Source organism: Lampetra planeri, chromosome 39, assembly GCF_965212315.1.
Source record: "Lampetra planeri chromosome 39, kcLamPlan1.2.h2, whole genome shotgun sequence".
Taxonomy (NCBI): domain Eukaryota; kingdom Metazoa; phylum Chordata; class Hyperoartia; order Petromyzontiformes; family Petromyzontidae; genus Lampetra; species Lampetra planeri.
Genome location: NC_136145.1, coordinates 9,919,632 through 9,932,117, shown reverse-complemented (window position 1 = coordinate 9,932,117; position 12,486 = coordinate 9,919,632). Strand labels below are relative to the sequence as shown.

The 12,486-nt window shown below is 47.8% G+C and overlaps 1 protein-coding gene across 2 annotated transcripts in view; it reads left to right on the top strand.

Moving 5' to 3' along the window:
* LOC144731610 (peptidyl-glycine alpha-amidating monooxygenase B-like) overlaps positions 1–12,486 on the top strand; it is a 42,771-nt gene that overhangs the window by 14,701 nt on the left and 15,584 nt on the right. For both annotated transcript variants that reach the window (XM_078612796.1, XM_078612795.1), the window contains exons 2-11: positions 1,185–1,676; positions 3,301–3,421; positions 5,935–5,992; positions 7,890–7,980; positions 8,828–8,916; positions 9,196–9,279; positions 10,156–10,204; positions 10,380–10,447; positions 11,277–11,360; positions 12,286–12,362. In XM_078612796.1, the coding sequence (XP_078468922.1) occupies positions 1,597–1,676; positions 3,301–3,421; positions 5,935–5,992; positions 7,890–7,980; positions 8,828–8,916; positions 9,196–9,279; positions 10,156–10,204; positions 10,380–10,447; positions 11,277–11,360; positions 12,286–12,362 (801 nt within the window). In that variant the 5' untranslated portion in view covers positions 1,185–1,596. The remainder of the gene's footprint in view (positions 1–1,184; positions 1,677–3,300; positions 3,422–5,934; positions 5,993–7,889; positions 7,981–8,827; positions 8,917–9,195; positions 9,280–10,155; positions 10,205–10,379; positions 10,448–11,276; positions 11,361–12,285; positions 12,363–12,486) is intronic.

The following is a 12,486-nucleotide window of genomic DNA, read 5'->3' as shown; positions in this document are numbered from 1 at the left end:
ACGGAAGTGGTCAATAATAAAATTATTGGCGCGGGCCACGCGCGGACTCACCGCTCTCCTCCTGCTGCTGTGCGGCCCGGTTCCTAACAGGCCACGGACCGGTACCGGTCCGCGGCCCGGGGGTTGGGGACCCCTGCCCTAAACGCATGTTGATTTTAAATGTGGAAGTAAAAAACTCGAGGTCCCGGTGAAAAATCCACGCAACCACGGGGGGAACACGCAAACTCCAAAAATACGGGCGTGAAGGTTGGGATCAAACCTGCGACCTCCTGTATACCTGGCGAGGTAGTTAACATCTCGGCATCGTGGCGCCACGGTGGCGAGATGTAACACCTGCTCGCCTTTTATCCATCTTCATTGCGTTTGTCACTGCGTTGACAACAAACATTGCTCCAATCTACCCATATGGAGATTTTTTCAGTTTGAAGAGAAAACCAAAATCGCATTTTGTAACTCCTGCTGCTCTCAACTTCCTGCTCTTCTGCATTCCTTCGCGCTAAGATCACTTTATTCCCAGGAGCCTTCGCTGCTTAGCTGTTACAAAAAATGCATATTAAAAAAAGGTTTAAATTAAAAGATTGAACTTTTATCACGTTACGAAACATTTTGATGTCATGAAAGGAGCATTTACGGTTCGCCAGATGAGGGTGGATGGAAAGCGATCGCCTTGGCAGGAACTTTCGCAACACCGCACTGCTGCAGCTCTGTGTGCGTGAGTGGCTTCGTGCCTGGACAATAACAACGTTTCCATTGCAAACAAAAAAAGATGTTTTTGCAAAGAGGCCTTTTTCGCATTTTTTTTCTTCATTACAAAGCCTTCTGCCAGCTGGGTTAACTTCACAGTAAAACAAGAACGACAAGGAAAAAAGACACATGCAAGCGTAACAAACAAAAAATGCCCGTCGAGATCAAGTATGTTAATTTATGTGTTTGGCATGTGTTTAATCTTTAGGAAAACAATGTGGTCAGAATATTTTCACGTAAGCGTACACTGCAGCCCACACCTGGGAGCCATGCCTAATGCCCTCATTCGCCAAGCTCATTACTGGTTGACATGGACTTTAGAAACTGCTCTCCAGCCAGAGGACCTCTGCGGTATCCTCTGCAGCTGTCCGTGACTTGGCCGTTTTGTTCCTCGTTGCGTGGCCGCACTGTAAGCCAGGTGCTTTCTCCGTGTCTTTCAGGTTTCCCAGGTCGCCCTCGTAAGCCGTGACACCAGGACGACTTCCTCTTCGCAGAAGAGAATGAACTTTGCTTCATAAAACCCTCGGCAGCTCCACCCTTGCCTCTTGGCACCGGCCTCTGAAAATGGACCACATGAAGGCGCATCCTGCTAAATCCTAAAACAAATCTGGGGTCCGCTCAGTGACGTGTGGTGGATTCGGCGTCGACTCTAGATCGACACGGCGTTTTTAAAAATATTATTATAAGTACGGCCTCTTGCTCCCCGCGAGCTGGTTTTAAATATCATTTTGAGTGAGGCACGCCCCGTGACGCTGCTGAGCATTCACGTTCTGCGCGGGGGCCCCTTCCCACCGCCGCACTCAGACTCAGCCTGCGAGCCGCCGCTTAGCCTGCCCTGTCCCGCGCAGAGCCATGCTTCCATTGGTGCTGGTGGTGGCCTGTACGTGCTGGCTGCTGGCAGCAGTCGCGCCTGCTGACACGAGCCTGCACAGGTAAGAAGCGCACGCACACACGTACACATGCCAGTGTTGGCACCGGGTGTCTCGCGTTTTGTGTCCGTGAGAGTTCGTTTAGCATCACGCGTTTCAGCAATGGCTAACCTCAGTAGCGAGTGATGGAGAGTATTGAGACCCGATGAGGATTCTTTGGGTCAATTTACACTATGATAGTGTGCAAACTTTTCAGTCAATGGCCCTTTTTTAGACAAGCCTATGGGATCCTATCAGTCTGATAGAATGGACAAGTTCAGAGGTGGTACAGTTTTAAGAAATGACGTAAGCTTTACCATGAAGAAGGGCTAATATCCTCACACGTTTGCGTAATGTTTATTTTGCAGTCAGAATGGAGCGTTAATTGATGACGGTAGTGAGTTCTATTGATTTGCGCTTGCACACCGCTGCCAGCGTGCGGTCCATTTACAATTATTGGACAGAGGCACCAGTTGCTAGTTGGACAGTGGTGGTGGAAGGCTGTACGTGGATAATCATTTACAGATCCTCAGGGTTCAAATGTTGGTTTTGTCCAGCGTGATGGATGCCCACGCGGCTTGAGTGACGTGTGTGTTTCGCATAAATTCTAACGTCGCTGGTTTGGTGTTTCCCATTAAATCTCAGGCCCCATCTGGTTTGATGTGTTTCCCACGAAATCTCACGCCCAATGGTTTGAACCTCCTTTTTGCCTCACCAAAACAACCGTCCTTAACCTTTAACTTGCATACGCGACTTAGACCTTGATTTCTGCAACGGTTTAAATTACAATCGTAAACTGCCGGAGTTAAATGCGTCGGTTTTATTTTCATATTGCGCTTGTGCACTTCTACACAACACATAAATCAATTACTTAATTTTATTATTATTCACAGCAGATACATAACTTACTAAGAAGGGCCATTGCCAAAAATGTCGCCTATTACATTTTTTTCCTTTTAAGGCCACGGTGTTATTGACGAACGTGTTGAGTTTTTTCTCAATCGTGCTTTTGCACCACTGCCAAAGCAGCATCACGATGTAATTTAATCTTTTGTGAAGGTTCCTCTAAATTCTGAGACATTCGTGAAAGTGCAATAGCAGTCGCAGACCTTGATCTCTAGTTTTAAGTCTGATTTGAAATCATGGGCTCTCAGTGAGAATATTTTTCTTTTAATACAATTTTGTTTTGTGTACTGATGAATGTGCCACTGTTTTTAATTAATGATGGCATGTTGTGCCTTTCATGGACGTACCGTGAAGGATGTTGGGGTGTATGTGTGTATGTGTACTCGGCATATGTAATGATTAATTGCCCACACCTTCTATCACGGCCACGGTTTGTTCAATTGGTACTCATTCTGGAATCCGATTCGATTAAAGTTAATGAATATGCTTCATCTCGTCCGTGCTGTTTTGTGGAGTCCCCTTTGCTCCACTGGCCTGAATGTAACACCCGCACATAATTTTCACAACTATTCAACTCTTACATGCACAATTCAATGCACAGGTGTGTCCTGGGCATAATAGTGACCGAAATAGATTAATCAATGAGTCGCTCAGTGCCTATTGGGTCCTATTGTGTCCTATTGGATTGTGCATTGTTGGACGCCTGATCGCTGTGGAAACGGCTTGTTGTAATTGTTATCAGGCGTCGAGTGGGCGGTGCGGGGGTCGACTCCAAGTGCTCCGTGACTGCCGCCGCCCAAGACGCGGGCGACGCGACGGAGTTCACCTACGACGTGCAGATGCCGGCCGTCCGTCCGCAAAAGGTGGCCCGACCCGTCGTGCGTACCCCGTCGCGGAAGAAAAGCGCACGCACGTTAACTCTCGTCCGCGTTCCGGTCCACGCCCGGCTTGTAAAGCCCGGCTGAGGGAGCATTGTTATGACGGCGTTAATAAGCACACTAGAAATCGGTCGGCGGATGGTTTTTATTTAACCGGGTGAGGCTCCATTTTGATTCGGTGTCTCTTGCAAAAGGGTGTTTTGAATTGCCTGCTTCAATGTAAAACTGTCTCAACCCATCGCTACCGACCGATGCGTGCACACTCCCCCTCTTTCACCACCATTACCCACTCGCACTGTCTTACTCGAATCCGCTTACTTTAGCCCAGAGTTGCCAAGTCTTCTGGTAAAACACAAATAATGTCAATGCCTTTAAAGAGACGCCCAAAACAGGAAGGGGTGGGGTCTGAAGAGGAAGGGGCAGGGCCTAAAGAGGAGGGGAGGGAGGGAAAACAAAACCCAAATCTTCAACTGGAGATTTCCTTCAACCGTAAACTTTCCCGTTGATTTCAGGAAATGAGAACGTTGAGTCAAAACAAGTTAAGCAGGAAAGCAAAAATATAATGCCGCAGATGCGGCCACAGGCCAGCATCGTAGACTTTCAATACCTGCATGAGTGTCATTAAGTATTTGTCTACAGTAGTCCCTCGGTTAACGTTTTTAATCCATTCCATGAAAAAAGCTGTGAACCGAAATAACTGCTAATGGAATGTAGGAATTGCATGTTAAAAGCATGAATCCGTTCCACTTGCGAGCGCTCGGATTGGCCGAAATTGGCGCCCGCATGTATAGCGTAAACATACCGTGAATCAACATTTTAGCGTGAGTCGAAATCATGAGAGTCCTATGGGAGGCGAAACGCTCACTGAAAAGCCGTTCACCGATGTCACTGTTAACCGAGCGACTACTGTGTTGACAGCCCTGAACATCCTCACCAATGAGATGTTCCATCTCCCAAAGGATTATGCAGTTAAAATATTTGAATAAATATTTTTACAAAGAATTCCAGCCTCCAACTAGCTTGGCTTATGAGATCTGTTAGGTTATATAGGCCAAGGTTGAATAGTTTTGTTTTTACTTCGGTTGAAAAAAGTTTCAAAATGTGTTATGTTGGCATGATGCCAGACTGTGCCTTCTGTGTAATATTAGAAGTTATATCCTGAACGTTTCCAACAAACCATGACAAATATTTATTTGAGTTTTCGTATTTACTTGTGATTGTAATTGTTGCTTACAAATCCACCTTCCACGCTGCAGTTCAGCACTTGAGAGGGAGAACATGGGCTGATAAATAGCAAACTGGATGATTGGTGAAACAAATATTCGAAGTAATATTATTACTATTATTCTTGGTTCTTTCGGTAAAGTCACGTAGAAGGGGAATAATAAAATTATAAAAATAAAACAATTAAATTCTCACGACGTTTCGGCCACAACGCAAGCAGCCGTCCTCAGGTGAAGAGCAGAGCTCTTGGTGAAGAGCAGAGCAGAGCTCTTCACCTGAGGACACTGTCCAAAAAGACAGCGTCCTCATTGGGACGCTGTCTTTCCGGCAGCTCTGCTCTTCACCTGAGGACGGCTGCTTGCGTCGTGGCCGAAATGTCGTGGAAAGTTTATTATGTTTTATTTTTATTATTTTATTATTTCCCTTCTACGTGACTTTACCGAAAGAACCAAGAATATGAATCCCTGCAGTCACGAAAGCTTTAAATCCAAATTTAACATATTATTTTGCAAGAAGAAACATTTTTGGTATTGTTTTTTTTAATTCGGGTATTTCTAAATGTTCCTTGAGAGTAGACTTTGTAATTTAACGATCCTTAAAGTGCGCTCAACTCGACACATTCTTCAATAACACTGTGGCATTAAGAGGAAATATATATATAATAGGCAGCGTTTCAGGCAATAACCCTTCTTCACACGTGTATATAGGCCTTGTGGTGTAAAGTGCAGTCTCCAACTCTCTCTGATTTGCCTATTTACCTATTTACGTGCTTTAGCCAAGGATGGCTGTTGCCGAAAACTTTGCTGATTTTGTATTTTTCCTTTCAAGGCATTTGGTGTTATTGACGAATGCAGGATGTTAAGTGTCCTTGTGCACCACTGCCAATGCGGTAGCAGCCTCACCAAATAATTTGTTCAGGATCACTGTGAATATTAGAACCACATCAGTAAACCACGTCCTCGGCCAGCCGGAGCTATTCCTTTCTCCTTTGCCGCTAACTAACTTCCAAACCCGTGAACTCTACATTGTCTCTTAACGAGCGGCAATGAAATTGCAACCAAGTGTTTTTGCCGGAACTTACAGCGACTGACGCTCACAACGTATGCGAAAGGGACGCGACAGCGGCACGGCGACACCGAACGGCATTCCCCCATTTACCACCTGACCCGCTCAGCTTCTGTGAGACAACATGGGCGTTCCCAGGAGCGATGCTTAGACCGTGTTTCTCTTGTGCCGCGCGCTGCGTGGCGTGTTTGTGTGCGTCTGTCTTGCAGCAAGATGCCTACCTTTGCTCCATGGTGCCTATGCCTTCCCCTCGGACCATGTACATCGGTGAGCCTATGTCACGCCACGGTCGCGCGCATCGGTCAGCGTGTGTTGCATGGTCACGTGATTTACAATGCTGCACGGCTGCATTTTATTATTCGTATGATTATGCTTGTTTAAACTATTAAAATTAGAAACTATTTTTAACTTTAGCAGGTAAGGCCCACTGAGCTATGTAGCTCTTTTTCAGAAGCAACCTGGCCAGAAATGATAGCTCAACGAAGTGGCTTATCACGTGAAAACTTAACGCAGCCAACTACTCGAAGCGCATGTTTCTAAAACGTGGAGGGAAAAGACCAGAGGGCTCGGAGAAAAATCCACACGACCACAGGGAGAACAGGCAAACTCCAAATATACAGCAGGCGTTAGGGTCGGGATCGAACCCATGACCTCCTGTATACCAGGCGAGGGAGTTAACATCTCACCACCGGGAATGCCTCAGTGAGTCCCTAGGCTCCTTTTCGGAAGGTGTTGTCGAGTTTTTCCTCAGTGTGACGTTGAGGTTGCAATTATAATTGTTCAGCATTGACATGTTTGACCAGTACCAGTTAACTTGGATGGTATTTTTTTTTTTGAGCTATGATAAGAAACGGGGGAACCTGGAGGAAACCCATGCAGAACACCATTGCAGAGCACGGGGAGAACATACAGACTCCACACAGAAAGGCTCTCCCGAGTTGGCAGTTGAACCCAGATGTTTTTGCTGTGAGGCACAAGTATTACCACTGAGCCACCTTGCCAACAATGTTGCATTGCTGCCTTGTGCAGGAATAAAATGGACATTGTCTCCCAGCAGGCTGACAGATGACAATATGCATGACTCATGTGTTCGGCAGGCATTGTGTGTTCTAACCATCTCCTTTCCCAATAGGCTGTCGACACCTTGTGGGAATGCAGCTGTTGCTTTTATTTGAGTGCAGCGATTTTACAAAAGGCCTTTCGATGACAATACAGCTGCAGTGAGCAAGTTTTATTTTACCTAAGATGATACTTCTCTTAGTCTACAATTATTTTGGTTGCAGCAGCCAGTGAGGGTTTTAGGGGTGGGGTTTGTACCAGAAGTAGCTGATGGTTCAATTGGAGTGTGTTACATTATCGTCTGCTCTGCTTGCTGTAAATCACAATTGCACAACCACCGCATCTAAAAATGCTGTACATGGCCTGCATTCATAAATCTGCATCACAAACGCACCCTGTGTGACTTTGCAAGTCCGACACGAGCATTCATTATTTGTGAGCCTTTATCGCACTTGTTAGCCTGTGTTATATGATAGTTTGCATTTCGTTAGCCTGTGCTGCATTCTCGCAAACACCATTTCACTTGTCCACTTTCGCCTACGACACTCTGCATGTTTTATGGTCGTGTACATTTGTGTCTCGAGACATTAGTAGACCGGGTGCGATGAAGGGAGATTTTTATTTTGAAGGCAAAGGAGGAGAATTATGTACTTTATGTATGTTGAATTTCTTTCGCACCGTACGTAGCCAACCGTGCTAATTGGAGATGTAATGAGAGAGAGGACTTCCCTACTAAATAAGATTTTTTTATTCAAGAAAACAGTTGAGTCGGAGACAGAGTAGAAGAGGGAAGCCTTACACCAAGGCTTAAGCAGAGGGATGGAGTCAGTCATGCAGTCACAGGGAATTACTTCCACACCTCAGGAGCCTCCATGCCCATAAATAATTCCTGTATTCCACAAATGTTTACATACACGAGCTGTCAAACAAATGTTTCTACCCTGTAAGGCTGAACCTCGGTCACATCCATCCGTAAGTCGACATCACGCAATGATGCCTAACACCAAGAGCCCACGCATGACACTTACGTGTGTCCTCGGGGTAATGCTGAATTGCTCTTAAGCATGCTCCTGTGCTGCTGTGCGTGTGGCGTGCTTACCAACAGTCGACTTCGTGCCTCGGGCAAACATGAGAACGGCGCATCATATGATCCTGTTCGGCTGCAAATCGCGGGCACCCATCACCAATGTGTCCTGGTCAGTGTCGTTCGCGACCCCCACGCGACCCCCACGCGACCCCCACGCGACCCCCGCATGGCCCCACACGCGCCCCACACGCTGGCCCCCACACGACCCCCACGTGACATCCGCTTACGAGATTGTCCTGACCACTCACGAGCGCTGCGTTTTTGCTCACCACTCGCGCCTATGTTGAAACAATTTAGACACACGACTTCGCTTATCAACACCATTGGTTATATTTGTAACCCTCGATCGCGATTGTTAGCCTGTGTTACGCGACGGTTGGCGGTGGTACGTCTGCTGTGCTTTATCGTGCACGTTTGCATCTCCAGACACTGCACAGGAAAGAAGAGAGGTGCATTCCAAGTAAACCTGGAATGTTGGGCCAACGTTGGTCCCACCACATTGCCAACATCGGCCCAACATTGCCACGTTTGAATGGGGTATTAGATCGTGTCAGATGATGGCAAAATGTAATTTTGAAGGCAAAGGAGAAAGTTCTAGAGAGGAGGATATGACAAATTGATTTTCAACTTGTCAGTGAGCTTAATAATGATTGGCACGTTAAACGTTTTGTACAGGTGACATTTTGATTTGTCGGGCGGTGGAGTTGTGTTACGAAAGAAATTTGGCCAGATCATTACGTGGCCTAAGGCAAAAAATCAAACCTGAATCGTCGTGTATTGTTTTACTCTCCTTGCTGTTGCATGGGACTAAAAGATGTGCAAATTCCTGGTCCCTTGTGCTCCTGTGCGTGGTGTGGCGCGTGGTGTGGCGCGCGTGGTGTGCGCGCTTGGCGTCCGTGGTGTGGCGTGCGCCCGTGTTGTGCGTGCGTGGTGTGCGTTTTGTGCGTGCATTCCAGGGATTGCGGGAGGGATGTCAGTCCCTGCCAGGATTCCAGTATCATGTACGCCTGGGCACGCAATGCCCCTCCCACGCGGCTGCCAAAGGGTACGCATGCACGCACGCACATATACGAGCACACACAAGTCTTGATTGCGTACAGATATTTTCTTGTCACAGCCCTTGCATCCACTTTGTCCCCCTCACGGCTGTTTAAGGAGATAAATCGAGACTGCATTTATCCATCCACCCACTGTCACAGCCACCCACTCACCCAACCAACAAAACCAGGCAGCCACCCAGACACTTACCTAGCTACCCCCCTAACCACTCAGAACACGCCCACCCAGCCAGCCTTCATTTGATTTTAATTTGATTTCTCCTCAGACGTGGGTTTCCGCGTGTCAGGGAGCAGCGATGTCAACTCCTTCATGCTGCAGGTTCACTACGGGGACATCTCCACCTTCCAAGGTAGCAAAGGCCAAGCGGTAGTGGTGGTGGCAAAGTGGCCACTCAAACTGAAAAAAAAAGCTCAAATGAGGACCGGGTGAAGCACTGAAGGTGGCTCCAGACTGAGGGTTTGCTGTCAGGGGCAGGACTAAGGCTAGGAATCAGTTGGCTTGTGTCTTCGTGTTATGGGTGAGACTGGAGTTTGGTTGGCTAGTGTGTTCTATCCTCTAACTTGTCTCTCCCCATTGCAAAGTTTGGCTTTTTCAATTTGTGTTAACTTCTCACTTTTTGTGGTGTTGACAGGTTATGGATTCTAGATCCGTTCAGTGGTACGGGGTAGACTGAGATTCTTCCAGGTCTGCTCTCAAGGGATGGACGGCAATTAAAGCGGTTGTCCAGCCGGGTGGCTCCACAGTCGAGAGCGCAGCTCGCAAATCAGGAGGTTGAGAGTTCAAATCATGGTTGGGGGTGGGGGTTTCACTCAGCTTATCAATCCTGCAGGGTCGATCAAATAAACACCACTTTGTGTGGAAGTCAACAGTGGTTGTCCTGTGGATAGTCTCACCCTCTTACATAGGAATGTGGAATTTCCACAACGAGCTCAGAGCTGGTAAGAGGAGATGAGCACCAGTGACTCAATACTCATTTGAGCACGAAATCACTTTTTAACTTTTGTTTGACACGTGAAATATCCCAGTAATGTATCACTCCAGCTTCCTTACAAATAGCACTCGTTGTAAATGCCATGATTGGTTCAGGTCGACGTTAGTGCTCATCTTCATTGGCCCAGATTGTGGAGCCAATGAAATATTTTTTGCGCGCAAAAGCGGATGAGCAGTGTTTTGCAAAACGAAAAAAAAAGAAATTTAATTTCCCTTGCGCTCATGTTTATTTCAGATCGGCACAGTGACTGTACAGGAGTGACTCTTCACCTCACCTACCAACGGTGAGCTTGCCCTTTTAAGTCGACCGATTAAACACGTGGTTGAATGGCACGATTTTAACACAGCAATTACAGCTATTCCACGCGTTTATTGAGTGCTCCTGTGATATCGTCTTTGCACCGTGCATCGCGTTTGTGTTGTCCATGCATGTGCGTGTTCATTGCCGTCTCTTGACAGACAATCGAAAATCGCTGGAATCTACCTTCTCATGTCCCCGAACTTTAATATCCCAGCTGGAATGAAAGGTGAGGTCAGGTCTTCTTCAGCAAACGTGGTTGAGGATTCTAACGAATGTAAATGCACAGTTGTGTACACAAGTTGAACTAAAGGTACTGAACCAATAACTGCGACAGCCAGTCATTTGTGTTATTTAATTGCTTCAGAGTTTGTTTTGCGCAAAGAAAACTGGACTTTTGTGAGCCAGACATACGCGTTTGTGTCTTTGTGTGTGTGCAAGCGCGTAGTGTAGCGGTTAGCGTGTTGCGCTACAGCCTCAAATAGGTACCTGGTTCAGTGTGTTAACATCGCCACTGGGAAGACAAAGGCGGCCGGGCGTGGTGCTGGCCACCCACAGCCTCGTGTGCCGTGCCGGCTTTCATAGGTGCTCACTAACAGTGCTTGCCCCAACAGTCTGTTAAGGCTATACGGGGGATCTTTGTCTTTGTTCGCGTGCGTGCATGGGAATAGCTCTCCCTGCTTATTTTTCATTTTTTGTATGTTCATATAAAGGAGGCCTATTGCAAGTGACTTCAGAAGTATTTTTGTGAACATCGATTTCCGGAGTCATTCTCTAGCAGAGTGGTGCACTGCTCACTGCAAGAGTTCTCTCATCATGTCGTGGCATAACGCCAATAGCACAATAAGCACAACTGGAATATGCACACGTCTACATGTACAGCCCTTTTGCCAATCCACTGCTGGATGAGGGCCTCATCTCACCTGGGCCGATTTTTTGGAATATAATAATCATTCCTGGGGTAGGGGGAAGCGTGGACTGGGGGGAAAAAGAATAGTTGCTCATCCTGCTAACTCCTCTCCCTTCCCTCTCTCACCCTCCACCCTGGCACGTCGCAGAAGTCAATGTGGACATGGCGTGCGTGTACAACAAGGAGGTCCCCATCTACCCGTTCGCATACCGCGTGCATGCCCACCACCTCAGTGAGTGCTTGTTGCTCGCACGTGCACCCTCCTACACGCGCGTGTTCTCCCTCCCACCAAAGCCCCATGCTCACGTCCGTGTCGTGGAGGGTGGGTAGCCGTTCATGTACAAACCTATGCCGCACGTATGTTGAACTTCTTTCGCACCGTATGTAGCCAGCTGCACTCATCCGAGGTGCAGGGGCGCTAATTGGAGCTACCAACGTTCCCATGCCGCTAACCCACTGATCACGTGGGGGCGCTGCTTGACATGTTTGGCTATGGTTGAAGCTGTTCCCCCGAGCCGCTGCAGTAGCCATTAGAGCCGACCATGAACCATGAACCACGAAACCATCGGCTGGAGAGGCTGCGTCACCCGAGACCGGGCTTCTTTCTTGGTGCTGCCAGGCAAAGGGCTGACTTGGGAGCAGATGTCCTGCTGGTTGACATTTGACCACGTGACGGTGATGGTGTCACCTAAAAAAATAACGCTCATAAGGAATGCAATTGGAAACAACTTCAATGATGATTCCTGAGTGATGGGGAATCGGACCAAGGACCTGACATTGAGCGGAGGACTAAATACATTTCTCTCTCGACCGCCTGGTGCCCACCTTCTTGTCAATGAACGGTCATCTCATTGGCAGGTCTGAGCTGCCGGTGAAAATGTCACATTGCTATCGATCTGGCCAGTCTCTCCACAGGGCGATGACTGTTGACTCCTTTCCAAGTTGCGGTATGCCGATTCCACGGCTGACCGCCATTTGAACTCTTCGGTACTTGCGTTTTGGTGATGCATGTTCGATATGTTTGTGTGGTGGTTTCAACGATCGCACCGTTGTAATTTGGAATGTTTTAATCTTCATTCGTTCCCACTCCCTCTCTTCCCCACCCCACCTGTGCGCCCGCTGTTGCACGGTGCCGCGCGTGCGATTGGTGAGCGCAGGTCAAGTGATCAGCGGCTACCGGGTTCGTGACGGTAACTGGACGGAAATCGGCCGGCAGACCCCACTGCTGCCACAGGTGAGCATACCCACGATAACCCTCGCCACCCCATAGCCTCGCCATCCCCTAGCCTCACCACCCCCTAGCCTCACCATCCCATAGCCTCACCATCCCATAGCCTCACCATCCCATAGCCTCACCA